Here is a 22,761-nt window from a genome sequence, read left to right as displayed (position 1 = left end):
TCTGGAGATGTTTGTGTTCCTGGGGGGCAGGATCAGTCTGGACTGATGTAGTCTCTGTTAAACCATTTTCCTCAGTGCTGGGAGGTGCAGGAGTGTGGCAAAGCCTGGGACACTTTGCAGTTATCAGCTTCTGCTTTTGCTATCTCTGTTTGTCTGTCACAGAAACACGAAGGGAGAACAAAACTCAGAGTTAAAGAATAGGTGTGGCTTTTTTACCATGAATATAATGCTGTAAAAATTAACTAAGGCCTTGTTCTTGTCTGGTGCTGTGTAATGATTGAGATTAATGTTTTTCCACTGGGAAAGGCAGAGAAATTATTCTGGAAATTGATGACTTTTTTACTTTTCACCCACCTTCTACTGAAATCTAGTGTGTGCAGGACTTAACACAAAACTCAATGATTAATAGCCTTGGGTTTAGTACAGTATCTTTTATGCACAATTTACATGCATTAAAATCTTTAAGCAAGTGAGAATTGCCTTTTATACCTTTGGATGTGATCATCTGAGTGACAAGTGAGTGACACCACTCATGCTGAGGCAGTGAGCAAGGGCTAATTATTGATGGCTTGGTCCTACCACTGTTTCCTGTGAGTTGTCTGAGTTCAATCTGCAATTGAGGTGGGGGGAAAAGCAGAAGGATTCCCAGCTGTGAGTGGCAGTACTTGGTAATTATTATTTTTTGCTTGACAAATCCCTGTCTGATAATTTTCACGTTTCACAGGTTTTTTTATGAGGTATTTGGGACATGGGGGAGGATTCCTTCTCCTGAAGGGTAGGGATGAGCAGTGATCAGGGTGTGAATTAGATCCAGTCAGAACCAATACAGATGTATTCACACCTTGTTCCTAAACCCCTGTCCCTCCCTCACCTTTCTGCCACCAGCATGGCCAACACCAATCCCCCACATGCTCCCAAGTGCCTGAGATTCCTGAGACTTTATGAGGAGCAGAATTACGTTTTCTGTAAACGAAATAAAAATCTGAGCTATGCACAGAGCGAGCGGGTGGGTGAATATGGCCCATAGATGTGACTGATGAATCGTTTTTATACATGAGCAGCTCTTACAGAACTTCCTTTTAACTCCTAACCATTACCAGATGTGGCTTGCAGGCGGCTGCTGGAATTCCAACACCTGTTGCATCACACTGAATGGGATTCATTTTGGCAAGCACAGAAAATTCCATTTCAGTAAGTAAATAGTTTGAAATTATATCTAAAGCCTCCTTTTTTTTTTTTTTTCAGACCAAGTTGATTCCAGCCTTATTTACAGGATTGCACATACCTTCATAATTAGAAGATGGTTTGCAGTCTTCAGAGGCTGTAATTGCCTGAGATTTCTTGTAGTCAGTAAATATCAAATGGAAAATCTTCAATTTAGGAGAAATCACTCCTTTAAAAGAATGAGCTATTCAAAAGGGCTGTATTCCACACCAGGGTGATTTCTCCCTGTGCTTTTTGAGATGTAGAAGTACAAAAGGGCTGTATTCCACATCAGGGTGATTTCTCCCTGTGCTTTATGAGATGTAGAAGTACAAAAGGGCTGTATTCCACATCAGGGTGATTTCTCCCTGTGCTTTTTGAGATGTAGAAGTACAAAAGGGCTGTATTCCACATCAGGGTGATTTCTCCCTGTGCTTTATGAGATGTAGAAGTACAAAAGGGCTGTATTCCACACCAGGGTGATTTCTCCCTGTGCTTTTTGAGATGTAGAAGTACAAAAGGGCTGTATTCCACACCAGGGTGATTTCTCCCTGTGCTTTATGAGTTGTAGAAATACACATTTGTGTGTTACTCTGAAGGTGATGGAGCTCCATTTTAGAACTGCACTTTGCTGCCTTCATCAGCCCTTTGCTGAATCCTGTTGCTTGTTCAAAGTCTTTACCCAAAGCTTTTTCAGAACTCTTTCCTGTGGTTGGCAGGATGGATGTTTAGTGGCATTTTGTGGTTTTTTTGGTACATTCCCCATAGATCTCATGTACAAGTCTGTAATGAGCCATTTATGGCTTGCTCTAGAAAGATATGGATTGAGTGCAGAGGTAATTAATGAATTAATATTTTTGAAAGCATGATGCTGTTTCAGCCCAAACATACCTGATCTCTGCCACGCCATGGGAACAGCAAAGGTGCTTCATTTTCATTGTGCCTCATTTAATCTTTAAACAAAGGATCCCAACATCCCCTGAAGTGTCACCCTGAGGAGAGGCTGGATCAGTAAGGCTGCTCTGCAGGCAGGGAAACACTGAGGCAGGCAGGGTTCTGTGTTTGTTGCTGAGAATAGGAAGAAACTGGAAAAGAATTTGGAGTTACCAGATTTTTTCTTTGCTTGTTTCAGTTTGTCTCCAAAAAAAAATCCTCAAACAAACAAAACCTAAACCATTCCACTTTAATGTACTTTCTAATAAGTTCCTTCTCTTAGTTCCTAGCTCATCATTTCATTGGGAAGTGAACCCTCTCCTTCTAGAGTCTCATCTTGTCTGATTTGTCAAAAAGGGTTTGTTCTTTTTCTAGGTTTCTTCTGCCTCTCCACAAAAATGAGACAGTGCTGGTTTAGGATAGATTTAAGTAGAAAAATGTAGCCACATCTCACAGTGGCCATTATTCGAGATAATCTGAATTTATCAAACAGCTATTGAGTTAGTGACTTTACTTTTAAGAGAAGACATCAAAATGAGCATCAGTTTCACACAAGATAAAAATCTAAACACTATTTGTGTGTGTAAGCCAGGTGTATCGGGGGAAAATAGGATTCAAACTACCTACATTGAGGGTTTTCATTTATTGCTGGGGCATGAATTCCCCTCTACAGCCCTGCTGTGCCTGGGATTTCTCCAGCGGGGATCAGAGGAATCATTCCTTGATATCTCTGTGTAGAGGGAGATGGCATTTGTTCTGTCACCTTGGGTTTGCTTTTCCCGGTTTGTGTGAGCTCCGCTCTTGGGCTGCAGCTCTTCCTCAGGCTGGCGAGGGAGCCCTCAGCTCTTCCTCAGCTGAGGGCTCCCTCGCCTGTCCCAAGCCCCTGGAACCGCGGGACAGAGGGATGGAGAGGGACAGATTAGGGCCTAAGGAGCGAGGAGGATGGAGGAGCATCAGTGCCGGCACTGGAATTTGGATCGGAAAGCAGCTGCAGGGCAGCGCTCCGCGGAGTCCTGAGCGCACAGAGCTCAGTTACCGGGACTGGACCGTGCCGGGGCTGCCGTGCCCCGGTCCTGCTCCCCGGGACCTCGGCTTTCGCAGCTCCCATCTGCGGGGCTCAGGAGGAAGGCGAGGAGCCCGAGCAGCGCTCCCGGGGCTGTTGGGGCTCGGCAGAGCCGGGCGGGCGGCGCTGCCGGGGCGGGCGGAGGTGCGGAGCGGCCGGGCCGGGCTCAGCGCACCTGGGGCCGGGCGGGGCGGCGGGCGGGGCGCGGCCCCCTCCCCTCGCCCCCTCCCCGGTGGCGCTGTCAGGAGCGGGCGGGGAGCCGCAGACAAAGAGCCGGGGCCGGAGCCGAGCGGGCACCGGGGCCAGGAGGGGGCGGCCCGGGGGCGGGGACGCGGCGGGGGCGGCGGCCAGAGGCACCGGGGAGCCGAGCCCGGGCGCGGGGCGGCGGAGCCTCGGGCTGCGCTCGCCGGGAACAAAAGGCTCCTGCTGCCCGCGCACGGCGCCGTGGCCCCGGCTCCCCGGCACCATGTCCGGCTGCGAGCCCCGCCGAGCCCGGGCGCTGCTGCTGCCGCTGCTCGCCCTCTGCAGCCTGAGCGCTGCCCAGCCCCGCCAGCGCCAGTAAGTACCGGGGACCCGCGGCAGCATCCCTGGGCTGGGCGGCGGGGGGAGAAGCGGCTCTGCCCGGCCGCGGAACAAAGCCCGCGGAGCGGCCGGAGGGGTCGCGGATGGAGCGCGGCTGTGCCCGCCTGTCCCCGGCGGTCCCTGCCTGTCCCCGGCGGTCCCTGCCTGTCCCCGGCGGTCCCTGCCTGTCCCCGGCGGTCCCCGCCTGTCCCCGGCGGTGCCGGAGCGCGGGGAGAGCGGACGGGAGGAGGAGAGAGCTCCCGTGCGATACCTGCCTGCAGCCGCTCCGGGGAGCGGAGCTTTTATCTGCCTGCAGTTATTTAAGGAATCCGCCTGCTGCGGTGCTGGGGGTGGTTGAAGGTAGCGCTGGGCGCTCCTGAGCAGCGTGTGAAGATTTTTATATCTTTTTTTGTGGGAAAGATCAGCCGGGGAGAAGGTGCGGGGAAAGTTCTCTGACTATTAGGAAGTGAATCCGCAGCTCTTTTCCAGCATGTTTAGGTTGATTTTGATTAAGCTTTGCTTTGTTCTTGATCCCTGGCTTATTATAGCCCGACAGCATCGTGAATAGCTGCATTAACTGAGAGCCCTGGAGAACTTATTCTCACTTGCTTACTAGAAAATATTTCACGTCCTGCCGAGTTTCGGTGTAACCTGACAGAGCTGTTAGTTAAAAGTGCTTAAAGGATCTGTCCAGTCCCTGTCAAGTTAACTCTTTGGTTGCCAAATCCAATATTTAATTTTCAAATGCATTTTATTAAGTGATTTAAATGGTTGTATCAAGGGGCTGATACTTCAGAAAGAGTTTCAGCAGTTCGGAACAATGTGAGTACATGTGCTTCGCATATGGCACTGCAGTGCTGGGCTCATGACAGTTTAAATCTGATCATTTCATCCTGAATGCAGCTGGTACTCTCTCTCCTCTGCAGCTAGATCAGCTATCTCTTACCCAGGATTTCAGGCTCAGTAGTAACTTGTAGTAACTTTTATTGTTATTTATTGCCATTCTGATGAATTTTCAAACCTGGCAGCCATAAGGTTTTGAATCTGCAAGTACCCTGTGCAATTTAACCCAAATGCCACAGAGCTCTGAACTTCCTTTGGGGGTAATGGGATCTCCATGGCAATGAGGCCTGCTGAGAGAGGAACATGGGCTTGGAATTTGATAAAAGATTACTTGGGGGCTGTAAAACACCATCATCCTCATCCCAAAGTGATAATTAATCATGAGCTAAAGCAACCTGACTCATGGGACTGTAGAAAGGCACGGGCTGAGAAATTTGGCTTGAAAAGGCATCTGAGGAATTGCCTCTTGTTAAAAAAAAAAAAATCCTTTTGGGTAGGGAAAAAACCCCAGAAAGGTGTGTCATGAAGAGAATATAAATGTGTTGCTTCCAGCCCAGTGCATCAAAGAGCTCAGAGCCTGCAATGCTTTTAGCTGACAAGTTCATGGCACGGTGCCATTCAGAGAGGAGTGGTGCAGATTCCATTCAGAAACTCTCACATTGCAGCATCTATGGGAGGTCGTTTTGGGTGGCTTTAAAGCTCTCTGTGTGCCTCCTAAAATAATGCCCTTTGTAAACTTGCAGGGTCTCATTGTTTGAACAAGAATGTGGTAGTGGAGCTGGGAATTCGAGCTCGGTTTTGTAGCTGCAGTTTCGGGGCTGCTTCTGTAGAAACTGCAAGGTCAGGTGTGTTACATGCCTTGAGCCTGACATTTAGAAAGCTCCAAAAATCACCTCTGAGTCCCTTCACTTCTATAAGAAGCTGAACTATGAGAATGGAGCCATGTGATTGAGTGAAAAGTGTCTAAATTGTTTCAAAGAAAGCATTGGCTATGAAGCTCTGTGAGAGGTTCAGGTGCCTCCTTACTCCTCCATGAACTTCAACTCTTTTATGATTAGCTGGTTGGACATTTAGTTTGTTACATGTAGTAGATAAATGAATGGGTTTTTTATTAATTTACTCACTTGAATATGAATTTATTATTATAGATGCGATAAACATTGATATATTACTGGTTTTATTTAAATCCTAAGGATTTGCAAGCCATTTCTAACCACTTAGGCTCTGTTAATTTATACAATTAGATACAGGCTTAGGTAATTATACATTAGATTATATTTATACATTAGATACAGGCTTAGACTGCTGGTGACAACAAAAGTGACCCTACAGGGGCAAACACATCACAGAGTATTTGTTCTTTTCCTTTTGCTACACAAGTGTCTCACAAATGGGGACATTCCTTGTGGCTGTGTCTTGACTGACCACTTCCAATTGTGCTCCTCAGGGGTTATTTGATTGCAGCACCTTCTGTTTTCCGCTCTGGGGTGGAGGAAGCCATAAGTGTGACCATCTTCAACTCTGCCAAGGAGACCACGGTGCAGATCCAGCTGGTGGTCAAAGGAGAGCCGGTGTCACGGAGCCATGGGACAGTCCTGGGTGAGCTCTGAGCCCTGACTGATGAGCTGAGCTGCTCTGGGAGCACCTTGCTAGCTCCTAAAGAATTGCTTTAGGTGACAGTGGGATCAAACTGATTGATCTGCTGCTGCACTTTCTCTGCTGATTGTGTTAATGGGGTTTTGATCTCAAGTACTTTGATAACTTTGGAACACCAAGATATCCAGAGACCCAGTATAACTGATATTCTAGAGTTTTATAGTGATTGTATTTCCTTTTGATGCCTGAATATTTCTCAGTGAATATTTATAAGTTTATTTTTAAGAAAAATAAAAAATCTACATCATCATCAATTGCTTCTCTCCAAAATGAGTTCTGGGGACACAATCTCCCCATCTTCAGCACTGGGTGTTGCTGGGAGAGGTGGTAATGTTTGTGTAGTTGGATAAATCTTTAAAATCTTTAAAACCTCTGTCCTGTGAGCAAAAGCAATGTAATCTGATAATATCCAACCTAACACTGGGTGGATTTACAGCAGTGAAAGTGAAGTCCAGCAGCCCTGTGGTACCACTGTCAGCAGTGCTGGAAGCTGCAGTGTGGTCAAAGCAATCAGGCTCTTTAACCCTCATGTTTTAACCCTTCTGTATGTTAAAACTGGAAGTTTTATGAAAGCCATTCCATTTCTTGGAACAGATTGTCTCTGGTTGTGTCCTCCCTTGAAAGTGGCTGACAATTGCAAAGCAATTCAAAGGGAGTGGTGCTGACACATGTGGACAGCAAATGCTCCAGAGAACTCCTGGGTATGGCTGTGTCCAGCAACCCAAACAGATCCCATGAGTGTTTGTTTGAGAATTGTTTAAGTCCTGAAAGAGTCCAGGTCCTTTTCAGGGCAAAACAATTCAACAGAGCACTTTGCAATTGAAGCTGGGCTAAAGTTGTAAATAAATGTGAACCAGGTTTATTTTGGAGAGCTCTTCTGGGTCTGACTTACCCTGCAGACAGTGCAGGAAAATTATTTCAGGTAAAATCACAGCTAAGGGATACTGCAGGTGTGGTGTGGGATCTTCCTTCACTCAACTGCAAAGATCTAAAATCTTAGTGCTGACCTTGAGAATAACTCTTGCTCTCTCTCTCTCTCATATTTTAGATAAAGGAACAATTAAGCTGAAGGTGAGTATCAATAATTTTAAGATGTTTTTGGTGAACAAATAAGGGACTTTCCCTCAGCCACACCAAGCATTGCTCTCTGGCACAAATAAATGTCACATTCTGGCACAAATAAATGTCACATTCTCCTCCACACACTGAGGAGGACACAGCCTCTACCAGAGGAAAGGTGGAGAGTAAAAACAGCAAAGCTCAACCCATCACAGCTCACCTTTACACCACCAGGGACAATCAGTGCCTCGTGGCTCCACATCAATTTCTGTGTTGGGGTTATTTTATGAGAATGGCAGTACAGAATTCTCTGTGGGGGTTATGACTTCAAATGTTGGCAAAATGGAGCTGGACTAGGAGAACAAGCCCTTCAAAGTGTTGGGTTTTGGTAAAGTTTCTTAACTTAGGACTTAATTTGGGCTTGTCATCTTTGGGATGTCAAAGGGAGGTGGTGGAACAAAATAATTATGTGCATCTGGAATGGTATCAGATGTTTTACTTTGTCACTTTTAATCTGAAGTAATTTTAAAGTACTTATTTCTCTGAGCAGCTGGTTGAACATGTTCATGCAGGCACTTTTTGTTCTGGGGACTTTTTTGTGTGGCTCATTGGGGTTTTTCCCTCTGTTGGGTTGGGGTTTCCCCACATAACACACTTCTGTACTGGGAGCTGCAATCATGGATCAGCCATCACCCTGCTGGAGTGATAAAGGGCAGAAGAGAATTTCCTGCTTTGTTTCAGCATGAATTCACCTCCTTTGAAGTGCATCTATTGTAGAAAACCTATTCTGTCCTTGATTTTCCTTTCACTATAGCACAGATTTACACCAAAACACAGCGGGTGCCTCTCCTTGCTCTCTTCCATGTCAATGACATTCCCCAGAAGCTCAGAGGTTTTTCTGTGTGTTCCTCACCTCCTGGTGTGGTTTTTAGGTGCCTTCAGGGCTTCGTGGACAAGCACACCTGAAGGTTTGGGGCAACAGGCACCTGGCAGAGGAAGGGTACATCTTCCACAACTACACCACAGTCACCATCGACAGCAAGGGCTCCTCCGTCTTCATCCAGACTGACAAACCTGTCTACAAACCCAAGCAGAAAGGTAAACTCATCCTGGACCATTTCAAGGGGAGTTGTAGGGTGAGTTCTGCTGTTCAGTCTCAGCTCTGGTGACTGATGATTTCCCTCTTTTCCTTTTTTAGTGTTGATAAATCTCTTCATGGTGACTTCTGACCTGAGGCCAGTCAACGACAGGGTAAAGAAATCTCTTTTCTTTCAGCTGTGCAATATGATGGAATACTTGCTAGCCTGCATTTTATTCAAATATTTCAGAATTATTTAAGTCCCAAAAGAAGCCAGGTTCTTTTTAGAGCAAAACAATTCAGCAGGCACAGGCTGCCCTGTGCTGGCAGCTCAGCCTTGGGGGTGCTCCCCAAGACACTTAGGCAGAAACAGAATTGGATTTTTAAGCTGTTGGTGCAGAGCTTGTGACAGCTTGTTTTATTTGTAATTTAGCTTTTTTCACTTGGCCATATTCCTACTGGAGGTGAATACAAACATTTGGAGTGCTGGCAAATAGGAGGCAGCTCTGCCAGAGCAGAGACAAGAATTTTGCAGAGACTTGCACCTTATTTAGGTAGTGCACAGATATGTAAATTGTCACTTTTCCATGCAGATCTCTGAATTAAATGTGTGTTTCTCAGGCTACTCTTAGCAAAGATGGTCAAGCTCTGTCACTTTGGGTCTCACACTTTGCTTATGTTGACTCAACACTTCATCACAAAAAGCAGAAAGTTGTTTCATGAAGCCTTTTACTTTGCTTTTTTCTTTCAGATTGAGGCTTATGTGGTGGTGAGTATCTGTGTGCCCTTCTAGCACCTGTCCTGTAGAGGTACAAGGTTTGTGTAGCATTTAAAGGAACAAATTTCTGCTTTTCCTGTCCATCATGGCCATTCCCAGCCCTAACCAATGCAATTCTCAATCCCTGTGTCTCCATCTGGTCTCTCTGCCTCTGGTTTTTTGCCATCACCAGCAAATATCCTTGTTTTCTATTTTAGTTTCAAAAGTGAATTCCTATTTTTCAGCCTGAGAAGAACTGATTGATTCAGTGGCATTTATAACTGTGACAGCCCCACTCCCTCTCCCTTCTTTGCACTCCAGTCCTTCTGTGCTGGGCTGGCAGAGCAGGGCCACCCTCATCCCTGCTCCCAAACAGGGGCACTGGAGAGCAGAAATTCATGGAAACGAAAGGGTTCTCCTGTCCCCTTCCTTTTGAGGTGAATGAGAGGTTCCCTCTGTGTTTAGGGGTTTTTTTGGGGGTGTTTTTGGGTGTTGTTTTGAGTTTTTTTTGGTTTGTTGTTTTGTTGGGGTTTGTTTTGTTTTGTTTTCTTGGTTGGTTTTTTGGTTTTTTTGTGTTTTTTGTAATTTTTTTTGGTTTGGTTTGGTTTTTTTGGGTTTTTTTGTTGTTTTTTTTTTAATGTGTTTACCTGTCAGAAAGAAAAAGCAGAAGGATTCACTCTTGTTGAAGATTTAATGCTGACAAAACCAGCAGGATTCCTTTCATCTGAGTCTTTTCATCCCAAATTTGTCTTTCTGGTTGCACAGCTCCCTTTAGGAATGGGGTCAGTTCATCCCACCCAGGACTGGTGTCTTAAGGCAGGGGGAGGATCTGCTTGGCATTTCCTTGTGAGCAAGGCTTACAGGAGCAGAGCTCCTAAAGAACTCCAGAGAGCAAACACCCCTGGTGTAAGGCATTTTTGGGACATTTTTGACAGGCTTTGGTTACATTTGAGCTGTCACTGAGGTGTGTGTATTACAAAAGGAAGTTCTTTGCTGCAAAGTGAGTTAAATGCAGGAGTGATGCTCATTTTCTCCCCCCTGAACCTCCCTGCAGGATCCCCGGGGGTCTCGGATGATAGAATGGAATAACCTTGAAGCCATTTTGTTGTGGTAAGTTCCAGAATATTTATTTATTTTGTTTCCCCCTCTGTGTACTGTGATTTGCCTTTGCTTCTGCTTCCACTGAGTGGTGTTCAGTGGGGCTGGGCAAGGGCTGGAGAGTGACAGAGTGCAGAGAATGTTGGTTTCTTTCCCAGGCATTGTCAACATGACTTTTCCCCTGTCTGATCAGCCAGTCTTTGGGGAGTGGCTCATCTTTGCTGAGATGCAGGGACACACCTACAACAAATCCTTTGAGGTGCAGAAATATGGTGAGTTGACCCTAACCCAGGTGCACTTGGAAGAACTGAACACTGAGAGATGAAACACCTGAAACACTGCATTTAAAATGCCATGAGGAAGAATTCCTCAGAGCCATGCATTCCAGGGATGCAGGCACTGCTAACTGGGAGATTTGCTGAGGTCACCTTGCCAAGGTGGTTCTGGTTTGTTGCTGTTGTTGATTGTCCAGGTGTCTGCTAAGGAAGGCAGGAGCCTCCTCTGAAATGGAAAATGTAAAACCCCTCCCTCCAAATTATTATAATTTTGAAATTAAAAGTCTTTCAGGCAAAGATGTGGGAATAGAATAACAGTTCTTTACTAGGAAAACTAAAAATACAAATGGAATAGTACAAAAAAAGAAAACAAACACTGAAGAGTCACAGCAGGCCCTGCCCCCTGTGTGTCAGGGTGGTGGCACAGTCCCATCCCAGGGGGGCTCAGGGTGGTGGCACAGTCCCATGCCAGGGTGGCTCAGGGTGGTGGCACAGTCCCATCCCAGGGTGGCTCAGGGTGGTGGCACAGTCCCATCCCAGGGTGGCTCAGGGTGGTGGCACAGTCCCATCCCAGGGGGGCTCAGGGTGGTGGCACAGTCCCATCCCAGGGGGGCTCAGGGTGGTGGCACAGTCCCATCCCAGGGGGGCTCAGGGTGGTGGCACAGTCCCATCCCAGGGGGCTCAGGGTGGTGGCACAGTCCCATCCCAGGGGGGCTCAGGGTGGTGGCACAGTCCCATGCCAGGGGGGCTCAGGGTGGTGGCACAGCCCCATCCCAGGGGGGCTCAGGGTGGTGGCACAGCCCCATCCCAGGGGGTCTCAGCCCTCCTGCAGTGCCAGCTGTGGTTCTGCTGGAGCAGGGATCCTGCACAAGGGGGGAGTTTTCCTCTGCAGCTCCAGGGCTGCTGGAGATGGGCCTGCTCTCCCTCTGGGAATGCAGGGCAGCAGAAAGCTGCTCCTCTGGGAATGCAGTGGGCAAAGGCTGCTGGGCTGTTCCCAGGGCAGATTGGATCCAGGTAGGAATGCTTGGCTCCTCCCCTGGGCAGAGCATCTCCCATGGGATGGTGGAATTTGATCAGCCCTGCAGGGACACTCAGTGGCCATGGACAGCAGAGATCTCCTGGAGGGAGGATTGGCTGTGGGAGAGATAAAGAAAACTGCCCAGTGAACAGAGGAGAACTGCCCAGCTCTGACAGATGGGAACAGAACACACAACCCCATTTCCAACCTAATTAACTGATCCTCTACTGGGTATTACCCTGATAAATCAGAACCAGCTCCTGTCAGAGTCTCCTGTCAGGGACTTTTGCTATAAGCTGAGATCTGCTTGGGAAGATTCTGCTTTATTTCTTGTCATTGCAGTGTTGCCCAAGTTTGAGCTGCTGATCGATCCCCCTCGCTACATCCGTGACCTTGCCCTGTGTGAGAAAGGAACTGTCCATGCCAGGTAGGAACAGGTCCCAAAGCAAGTTTCACTGCTGTGGGTTGTAGTGCAGTCACTGGAGCTTGGATCCCACCTGCTGCAGACTTTTCAGGTGATTTATCAGCAGCAGCAGCTTTCTGATGTAAGAGCCTTCAAAAAAGGGGTAAAAATAACAATCTGGAAAATTTCCTGTGGTAATGCAGAGGATGCACCTGGATGTGCAGGTGACATGGTAATTGTCTTTATACAGCCAGAAGAACAGAAAGCAGCTGGAAGTTGTTAATCATCTCCTTTGCATTTCAGATACACATTTGGCAAACCAGTGACAGGGAAGTTAATTGTCAATATGACTATAAATGGTGTTGGGTACTACAGACATGAAGTGGGACACCCTGTGCTCAAGACCACCCAGGTGAGGGAGACCATGGACTCACCTGTGATAAAATGCCTGGTCTGTCTTCTTTAACATTTATCCCACAGCTCTGTTTTGTTGCTGATGGGAGATCAGAAAATGAAGGAGTAAATATGATAACTGAGGCCATTGCTTATTTTTACATGGTATGTTTATGATTTTAGATATTAGGAGGAAACTCTTTTCCCCCGAGGGTGCTGGGCACTGCCCAGGCTCCCCAGGGAATGGTCCCAAGGCTGCCAGAGCTGCAGGAGCTCTCAGGGCTGCTCAGGGTGGGGGTGTTGGAGTGGCTGTGACTGATGATCTTTGTGGGTCCCTTCCAGCTCAGAGATTTGCTGGGATGAGAATTTGTTGGCATAGTTTTAACCTGTTTTAAGAGCATATGGGGCTGAGGAGAGCAGGAGCCTGAGGTGACAGAGTTAGTCCAGACCACAGCTAAAGGAGGAAAATGAAACTCCTCTTTCCTTTTTCCCCCCCTTTTTCCTTTTTCCCCCCCTTTCCTTTTCCCCACGGATATATTTAATGAAAAATCCTTTTGCCAGGATCTTTTCTCCTGAGAAGCTGAGAGGCCTCAGAAATGAAATGTAAATAATGATTATTGCTGCTGTGGAATGCAACAGGTGCATCTGGGATTGGTCTCATGTGGTTGTTTTTAATTAATGGCCAATCAAAGTCCAGCTGTCCTGGACTCTCTGGTCAGTCACAAGATTTTATTATCATTCCATTCCTTTCTATTCCTTTCAAGCCTTCTGATGAAATCCTTTCTTCTATTCTTTAGTGTCATTTTAATACATCATTTTCTTTTAATACAATATATATCATAAAATAATAAATCAGCCTTCTGAAACATGGAGTCAAGATTCTGAACCCTTCCGTTGCCCTGGGACCCCTGCAAACACTGTCACATTTGGTGACCCCGAGTCAGGAACATTCCCACACCTTTTCCCATTCCTTTTTTTTTCCCCTTTCCATCCTGCCCAGTCCCTGCTGCACCCCTCCAAGTGCTTGAGCTGGTTTCCAGTGCCCTGTGTGTGTGCCAAGCCCCTCCCTTGTGCCCCCCCAGATCGATGGCTCTGCCCAGTTCGAGGTGTGTGTCAGGGACATGATGCCAGCAGATGTCCCCGAGCACTTCCGAGGCACAGTCAACATCTGGGCCACGGTGATCAGCTCTGATGGCAGCAAGCAGGTGACCTTTGATGACTCCACACCTGTCCAGAAGCAGCTGATTGATATCAAATACTCCAAGGACACCAGGAAACAGTTCAAACCTGGGCTGCCTTACAAAGGCAAGGTGAGATTTCAGAATAATCCCATTTTTAATGGTGGTGGGCACTGATGTGGCTGATTGAAGTTGATCCCAGTGGTTCTCCCCACCTGGAATTGCTGATAATTTGAAGGTGATTGTTCTGTGCAGGTAGAGGTCACTTACCCTGATGGAAGCCCAGCTGACAGAGTCACCATCCGAATTAAAGCTGAGCTCACACCAAAGGACAATGTTTATACAAGTGAACTGGTCTCCAGGAATGGCCTGGTGGAGTTTGAAATCCCCTCCATCCCCACAGCTGCCCAGTATGTCTGGCTGGAGGTGGGTGAAAGCTCCTTAGAGGATTAGCAGGCTTTAATGTAACTAATCTTGTCAACCCTGCACTTTGTAAAGCAGTGCCACAAACAGGAAATTGGTGCCTTTTAGCTTCAGCTTCTGGATTTCAGCACTGCAAGCACTGCTTTGTTTCCTGCTGCCAAGAGAACTGGTCTTGATAACCACCAGGAAAAGCTGCTCCTCCAAAGGCACCTTAACATGGGAGTAGGGGCCCAATATTTGGGGAGTAAAGATGTCAAGAGATGAAAGGTGAAAGGTATCAAACGGGAGAGGAGAGGAGAGGTTAAGAAAGAACAAAATGAGCTTTCTATTCCTAACACTGATGTAACTTTTTTGTTGTTTTTTTGAAGACCAAAGTGACAGCAATTGATGGGAAGCCCTCTGGGGATCAGTATCTGCCCAACTACTTGTCCATCAGCAGCTGGTACTCACCCAGCAAGTGTCACATCCAGCTCCAGGCACCAGATAAACCTTTCCAGGTAGGTTGGCTTCACCTTCCACCATGGAAATGAAATAAAATCCACTGCATTGCTTGGCTTAAAGCACTTTAATTAAATGACATTCCTGATTCTGGGATCTTGAACTATTTCCACTACAGAAGAGGAAGGAGCTGCACTGGAGCCACCCAATAATTGTTGAATGTGGGCTCCACAAGGTGCTAAACTCTGTGCAGCACCTCAAATCCAGCCCTTGCTGTTCAGAGGGGGTGGGTGTAGGCATGGAAAACTGCAGTATTTCACATTTGAGTGCGAGTTCTGTGCCTGCAGTAATGCTCAGGCATGGATTGCTTGCTGAAAATGATTGCAAGTGATGTTAGTGGGAGTGGCTGAATTACTAAAGACCAAAATTATGGCTGTGCAGTCTCACTGGAACTTCCAGTTTAAATCTCAGCTGGATCTGTTCAGTCTTCCAGTTATTGAACTCTGAGCATGATTCCCTTGTTTTCTTTGGTAGGTTTTGTAGGAGCCTCTCTAAAAATGTAGTCCTGCCCTATAAAAGTTGTTGTGATACCTCTCCTAGAGAAAAGATCTGATTTAACCACTGTTCCTGTTGCTAATGTTCTCTGAGAGTTGTTCAGGATTTTTTCTTACCCAAGAAAGTGTTCTGAAGATCTGTGGAAAAAAAAAAAAAAGTGTTTTTTGGCCATAAACACACTGAGATTTGTTATCAGCAGGTCTGAGAGGTTGGTTTCAGATTCTTTGTATCCAAATAAGAGCATTTTTTTATCATTGCATTTCATGGAAGTTTAATGGCTAATTAATCTTTTACAAGTTTCCTGAGGTATGGAAAGGGGATTATACACTGCTAATCTGAACACATTGTTCTTATTATAACCTGATTAGAACTAATTCTGCTGTGGGAAAGCTTGGAGCTGGCTGACCAGCTGATGTGGGAACTGTTCCCATGCATTGCCAACTCTTACTGGGTGTTCCAATTAGCTACATTCATTTTTTTAATGAATTGTTTCATCATTTGCACTGGGGAATTCTTAATACTTCAAATATTTGATGTCACGAGGCACCTCTTGGAGTCTGTGGCATTCTCACTGAGTTTCAGCATCAGCAGCTCCTTGTGTTCCAGTTCTGCCCCTTTGCTGGGTGCCATGGGTGCATTCTGCAGGGAGAGCACTTGCAGCTGAAAAAAGAGAGGTTTTCCAGAACATTTCTTTGGGGATTTTCTGACCTTGGATGGTTTTATTTGGGAATTGCTCAGCTTCAGATGGCAGGAGGGTGAGGAGGGGAAGGTGCTGAGGAAATCCTACTGTGAAACCCCAAGTGTCAGCCACTCCTCAGATCCCAGGAGGAAGGAGTTTGTGTTCCTAGGGAAGTCTGCTGCTCCTCAGGGTGATTAATCCCTGGGGTCTGTTGGGAATTTGGGGGGTTTTGTTTTGGAGCCCCTCTGGCTGCAGAGTCAGTGCCCAGGTGTGCTGCTCTGAGGCATCAGAGTTAGCCAGATTAAAATAAAAAAGCAGATTTCTTCTCATTTATTTGTGGGTTTGGCACCTCCCTGAGTGCCCAGCTTACAAATTGCTATCAAGATTTGTGTAATTTGACAGCATTTTCCCTCAGATCTCCTCCCAGTCATTCCATGGTGATGTTTGAATTGCTATCTGCCCATGGATGTGATCACAACTAAACTGCAGAGACCATCAAACACACATCTCTTCCCACCCCAACCCAAATCTTTCCTTTTTTGGGCTGGGCTGCTGAAGGGGTGTCGAAAATCCAACCAATTCTGACAGCTGCTCTGTGCCAAAAGGCTTAACTTCCAGAATTCCAGAGATTCCTTTATTGTTCCATTAATGCATGCAACCCCCAGCTCAGCCTCCTGTAGATTTGCAGGGAGTGGAGAGCTGAACACAGGCCCCTTTTTAGTGTGGAAAAAGTCCCTGAGAGCAGTGCTAATGTAATAATACATTATTATTATCATTATTATTATTATCATTATTATTATTATCATTATTATTATTATCATTATTATTATTATCATTATCATTATTATTATCATTATTATTATCATTATTATTATATATATCATTATTATTATCATTATCATTATATCATATTATCTTTATTATATCTTTATTATTATCTTTATTATTATCATTATTATTATCATTATTATTATATTTTTATTTTAATTTTTGTTATTTTATTTTATTATTTTTTATTTTTTATTATTATTTATTATTATTATTTTATTATTATCATTATTATTATATTTATTGTTTTATTTTATGTTGTTATTTTATTGTTGTTATTATTTTATTGTTGTTTTTTAGTTATTTTCTTTTTTATTATTTTTATTTTTTTTATTATTGTTTTATTATTGTTTATTATTTTTATTTTTTCTTATTATTTTATTTTCATTTTTTTATTATTTTTATTATTATTTTATTACTATTATTAAAATGCACTTTTCAATGCCCCCATTGGTTAGGAGAGGGCTCACCCCTCCTGTGGCCTGGAAGCCAAGCAGGTTCCTGAGCTTTGTCGCCCCACAGCTCCTAACAGAGCAAATCTTTGGCTTTTCTGTCCCTGCTGCAGGTGGGAGAGGAGGCCTGGATTGCAGTGAAATCCACCTGTCCTTGCAACTTCACCCTCCACTACGAGGTGGCCTCACGAGGGAACATTGTCCTGTCGGGGCTGCAGCCCAGCAATGTCACCCAGCAGAGGAGCAAAAGAGCCACCACAGCCCTGGAGAAGAACATTGACCTCACACACTTCCCAGGAACAGGTAGCCAGCACCAGAAATGCAGCTCACCCCTGTTTGCAGTGGAAAACAACCTTTTTGTTAATGTGATGCTCCCTAAAGAATATTGGTGCAAGAAAAACAGTGAAACCCATTGGCCTCAGGCATGTAAAAAAGTTCTCCAAGAGGGGGAACTCTTGAAAAGTTTTCTTTGGTCTTTCTAAAGTCTTTCTCAGATGAGGAAAGTCTGATATTTGCTTGGAGTGGAGGGGCAGGGAAGTGGAGGGCAGGGCTGGGCAGCTGGTTCAACTGGTTGAGTTTAAACTGAGGAGAGGATGTGAAATGGGAAGAGAAAATGGAATGGATTGATGGAGATGTGAGGATGTGAGATGGGAAGAGAAAATGGAATGGATTGATGGAGATGTGAGGATGTGAGATGGGAAGAGAAAATGGAATGGATTGGTGAAGGAGATGTGAGGGTGTGAGATGGGAAGAGGAAATGGAATGGATTGGTGAAGGAGATGTGAGGATGTGAGATGGGAAGAGAAAATGGAATGGATTGGTGAAGGAGATGTGAGGATGTGAGATGGGAAGAGAGAATGAAATGGATTGGTGAAGGAGATGTGAGAGTGTGAGATGGGAAGAGAAAATGAAATGGATTGATGGAGGAGATCACACAGCCCACAGGGGGAAGGGAAATGAAATGGATTGATGGAGATGTGAGGATGTGAGATGGGAAGAGAAAATGAAATGGGGACTCCTGGTTTGCACAAGGAGTAACAGAAACACACAAATCTGGTGGATTTGGGGAGCAGAGGGGTGAAAATGGTGGGGTTGGGAAGATGGATGGAACATCTGCCAAAGGAAAAGTCTGTCTGTCCTGGTAACCACTGTAGGAGGTGGGGAAAGAGGAACAGGAGCCTCCCTCCAGGTGCCCACCAAGCTTCTGGCAGTCAGTCATTCAGGATTTGTGAGGATTCTCTGCACTGAAGGTTTGTTCTGAGCTGTTGCATTCCAAGTTTGCTCAGAGGCTTTGGCTGCTCAGGCACTGGGAGAGCTCAAGGCCAGGTTCTGTGGGACCTTGGGCAGCCTGGTCTGGTGAGGGACATCCAAAGGAGAGGATCTTTAAAGGTCCCTTCAGCCTAAACCATCCAGTGATTCTCTGCTCTATAAACTGCCTAATCCTTTTCCAAGCTTATTCCTTTTCTCTCACCAGCATTCTCCAGCCATAGATGACATTTTCTGTTTATTTCAATGGTTTGATAACTTAACTGTGTGTTCCCTTGATTTCATGGCTGGAAAACCTCTGAGTAATCCTTCCCTTCCCACCTTCTCCATGCTGCTCATTAAATCATGAGTGCTAATTACCTTTCACAACGAGGAGGAAAGGGAAATATCTGCACTCAAGGTGTGCAGCAGGAACAGGGGAAGAATGCAAGTCCTGAATGGAGACTTCTGTGCCTGTCAGCATTAGGAGGGGGCAGGAAGGCAGTGACTGGCATAAATGAAGCTCTTTTTTTCCCTCCACAATTCCTATTTCAGCACCTCCCAGCACTCCTGCAGCAGAGGTTGAGGTGTGTGTGACCTTCCTGAGGTTCTCTGTCGTGCACTCCATGGCTCCCCTGGCTCGGCTCCTGGTGTACTACGTCAGGGAGAACGGAGAGGGGGTCACAGACAGCCTGCAGTTCACTGTCACCTCCTCCTTTGAGAACCAGGTAGAGCAGAGAGGGGAGGGCTGCTGCCTCACTGCTCTTTGCTTTTTGGGACAACCATGGCATTTAATGGATTTCCCTTCCCAGGTTGCCGTGGAGCTCTCGGCCAACGAGACCAGGCCCGGTGACCTGGTGAGCATCAAGGTCAGAGCTGCCAAGGGAAGCTGTGTCTGCTTGGCCACGGTGGACAAGAGTGTCTACCTGCTCAAACCAGGCTTCCAGCTGACAGCCAGCCAGGTAGAGCGAGCTCCCAGCAGGGCTGTCCCCTGCTGACCCCTGTGACCTTCCCCAGCTGGAAGAGCAGCCAAGGAGAGCAGCCCGTGCCCTTTCCCTGCAGGTGTTCCAGGAGCTGGCAGAGTATGATGTGTCTGATGCTTTTGGAGCTCCCAAGGAGGAAGGGCACTTCTGGTGGCCTGGCATGTCCTCACGCCGGCGCCGCAGGTCCTCCGTGTTCCCCTGGCACTGGGACATCACCAAGGACGCTCGCTTCGCCTTCACAGTAGGAAGAGCCACCCTCCCTTCCCTCTCCTGTGCTTTCATGTCTTCATTTCCAGCTCCAGAGCCCTCCCTTCCCTCTCCTGTGCTTTCATGTCTCCATTTCCAGCTCCAGAGCCACCCTCCCTTCCCTCTCCTGTGCTTTCATGTCTTCATTTCCAGCTCCAGAGCCCTCCCTTCCCTCTCCTGTGCTTTCATGTCTCCATTTCCAGCTCCAGAGCCCTCCCTTCCCTCTCCTGTGCTTTCATGTCTCCATTTCCAGCTCCAGAACCAGCCTCCCTTCTCTCTTTTCTACACTCATGTCTGCAGGGGGGTTTTCAGCTCCAGAACCATCCTCCCTTCTGTTTTCTGTGCTTTCATGTTTGTAGGATGATTTTCAGCCCCATAACCCTCCTTCCTTCTCTGCAGTGTCTCTTTGGTGCTTTTCATGCTTTCAGAAGCATTTTCAGCCCCAGAACCAGCCTCCCTTCTCTCTTTTCTGTGCTTTCATGTTTACAGGGGCAATTTTCAACCCCAGAACCATCCTTCCTTCTCTGTAGAGTCTCCTCTGTGCTTTCATGTTTGTGGAGTGATTTTTCAGCTCCATAACCACTCTCCCTTGTCTGCAGTGTCTCTTTGGTGCCTTCATGTTTTCAGGGGCACTTTCAGGCCCAAAACTACCCTCCATTCTCTCTTCTCTGCTTTCATGTTTGTAAGATGATTTTCAGCTCCAGAACCATCCTCCCTTCTCTCCACAGTGTCTCTCTTCTGTGCTTTCATGTTTGTAAGATGATTTTTAGCCCCAGAACCAGGCTCCCTTCTCTCTTTTCTGTGCTTTCATGTTTACAGGGGCAATTTTCAGCCCCAGAACCATCCTTCCTTCTCTGCAGAGTCTCCTCTGTGCTTTCATGTTTGTGGAGTGATTTTCAGCCCCATAACCACTCTCCCTTCTCTGCAGTCTTTTTGATATTTTCATGTTTTCAGAAGCATTTTCAGCCCCATACCCATCCTCCCTTCTTTCTTCTGTGCTTTCATGTTTTCAGAGCATTTTCAGCCCCAGAACCAGCCTCCCTTCTCTCTTTTCTACATTCATGTTTGCAGGGGCATTTTCAGCCCCATACCCACCCTCCCTTCTCTCTTCTGTGCTTTCACATTTGCAGGGGCACTTTCAGCCCCACAGGCCAGGGCTTTCCCCCCCATCAGAGCTGGGTGGGATGAGAAGTGATTTTTGAGAGCAGATTACACTGCTCTGGCCAAGATATCTGAGAAGCCTGGTTTGATTTTGGCCAATCCCATCCTGCTGGGTGAAGGAATTCATGCTGATGCCCTGGAGAATCAGGCAGGGACCAGAAGGTTCCTCCAGGCAGGGCTGAGCTTGCAGATCTCTTCTCCAGCAGGGAGGGAAGGTGGAATGGGAATTTTTCCTTGGAGCCTTTTGGACTTTCCTTTGGAAATCATTTCAGCCTCGTTCCTGCCCTGGTTCTCCCAGCTTCTGTTGCCATCTGCATGAAAGACTTTCACATCCTTGATCAGGTTGCTCCCTAAATGCTGTATATTTGCAGTTAATTGATGTGTTCCCATTGTTAAATCTGGCCAGATTGTAAAAATCTGATTTCTTTTGATCTGTGCTGTGCATTTGAATCAAATTGAAAGTTGAGCATTTAAAGCAAGTTGGGATTTTTAAATGTACTCATGCACTAATTCATTTTTTTTTCATTGCTTTGCATACCAACAGTGCAACCTTTTGAGCTGAGAACCAGTCATTTGTAGCCCTTAAGAAAAAACCTGCTATTTCCATGAGCTTTTTGCTTTGCTTTTGTTTAAAATGGGTGTTCCCTCATCTCTTTGAGAAGTTCACCCTTTCAGGCTCTGCTCCCATCCCCTCTTTGCTTTGCACAGCCCTGCAGGGTGGAACCCCTGCTCCCTGGGACAAGGAGAAGGCTGAGCTGGAAATGGTGGATATTCTTTAATCATCTTCTCCTCCAGGCTGGCCTGGAGGAGCAGTGCCACAGCTCTGATCTTTGCTCTTGCCCTTTTTGCTGGACATGCTGCTCCTTGCTTCCTACACATCCCCCACCTCTTCATTCTTTGGCCTTCCTCTGATTTTAGCTCAATTATTTTATTCTGTTGCCTTAAACCCCAGAGGCTTTCACACATTCCCCCAATTCCTCAATCTCTTAATTACAAACCCTAAATCCTCATTTTTGCCCTGGGGTCTGAGGGTTTGGTTTGGTTTTTTTTGGGTTTTTTTTTTTTTTATTCTGATGCAGCTTTTTTTGTCCTTACTGAGAGCTGCAAACTCTTGGGGAAAAGTTCATTTTTGGGGAGCTGGTGTGAGTGCAGGGCTGGGGCTGTGTGCAGAGAGCAAAGCTCATCCTCCAGTGCTGCTGGCAGCTGCTGTCTCTGATGAAAAAGGGAATTTAGGGGGCAGAGCTGGGAGCTTTCCCTGTGTGAACACTTGGCATTTTGCTTGGCATCCCTGGCAGGGCAGAACTGGTGATGCCTGATGGGAGAGCAGCCTGCTCACTGCAGCAGGGCACACTGCAAACTTTCAGCAAGGGTGAAGAGCTGTGATGTTGTATTCTAGGGGGAAAATAAGATTTTTTTTTTTTTTTTTACCTGTCACACTTGCCCAGTAATGTTAAATACTGATTTAAATACTGATTTAAATGCATTTTCCAAGCAGACAAGAGCTTTCTCATAAAGCCTGGGCACCTTCACATTAATAATCATTTTTACACAAAGCATCCTCAAGAGTCCATTGAGATTCCCCTGGTAAATGTTGAAATAGGATTGAGTGATTCTATTTTTAAAAAATCAGTTAATTAACCACATTTAATTATTTTTATTTATTTCTCTTTTTTTTTTTTTTTTTCCCTTGCTGGTTTTTGTTTTGTGCTGTTGATTTTTCATTGTCTAGGAAACTGGCTTGGTGGTGATGACTGACACAGTCAGCCTGAACCACAGGCAGAATGGAGGGATGTACACAGATGAGGCTGTGCCAGCCTTCCAGCCACACACTGGCACCCTGGTGGCCACCATGCATTCCAAAATAGCACCAAGGTAACTTCTGGGGTTCCATTCCTGTTGTCTCTGATACTCCTGGCTGGTTTTTTTTTTTTCCTCTGTTCTCAGCTTTTTCCACCTCAGGTTTAGAAAAGGCAGTGATGGGGAAATTCTTCCAAGGGCTTGGTAGATGTAAAATAAATAATTAACTGCCACTGCTTTCTTGAATTTAATTTAATTCTGGGAAAATGACACATGCACAGAGTGCTAAATTATCATTTTGAAGAATATTTCTTTGCAGTTTGCTGTGAATTTCCTGGAATGTTTGCCAGCTACAGCTGTTTTTGCAGAGTCACTCCTGGCTCATGGTTTGGACCATTCTGGTGGGGGTCAAAGTGAGGATCTGCATGAAGGGAAG

At 46.2% G+C, this 22,761-nt stretch overlaps 1 protein-coding gene across 1 annotated transcript in view; it reads left to right on the top strand.

Annotated features, from left to right (window-relative positions):
• The first annotated feature begins 3,653 nt into the window (after nt 1–3,653).
• CPAMD8 (C3 and PZP like alpha-2-macroglobulin domain containing 8) overlaps nt 3,654–22,761 on the top strand; it is a 62,599-nt gene continuing 43,491 nt past the window's right edge. Inside the window, 19 exon segments of the mRNA XM_009096968.4 lie at nt 3,654–3,757; nt 6,051–6,202; nt 7,308–7,330; nt 8,251–8,416; nt 8,517–8,569; nt 9,148–9,165; nt 10,208–10,243; nt 10,245–10,263; nt 10,410–10,523; nt 11,887–11,971; nt 12,251–12,359; nt 13,423–13,650; nt 13,774–13,944; nt 14,310–14,438; nt 17,007–17,196; nt 18,694–18,866; nt 18,951–19,100; nt 19,201–19,362; nt 22,258–22,400. Coding sequence (XP_009095216.4) covers nt 3,666–3,757; nt 6,051–6,202; nt 7,308–7,330; nt 8,251–8,416; nt 8,517–8,569; nt 9,148–9,165; nt 10,208–10,243; nt 10,245–10,263; nt 10,410–10,523; nt 11,887–11,971; nt 12,251–12,359; nt 13,423–13,650; nt 13,774–13,944; nt 14,310–14,438; nt 17,007–17,196; nt 18,694–18,866; nt 18,951–19,100; nt 19,201–19,362; nt 22,258–22,400 — 2,213 coding nt within the window. The 5' untranslated portion in view covers nt 3,654–3,665.

Source organism: Serinus canaria, chromosome 28, assembly GCF_022539315.1.
Source record: "Serinus canaria isolate serCan28SL12 chromosome 28, serCan2020, whole genome shotgun sequence".
Taxonomy (NCBI): Eukaryota; Metazoa; Chordata; class Aves; order Passeriformes; family Fringillidae; genus Serinus; species Serinus canaria.
The sequence above is the reverse complement of the archived record's forward strand: the minus strand, read 5'-3'. Positions and strand labels throughout refer to the sequence as shown.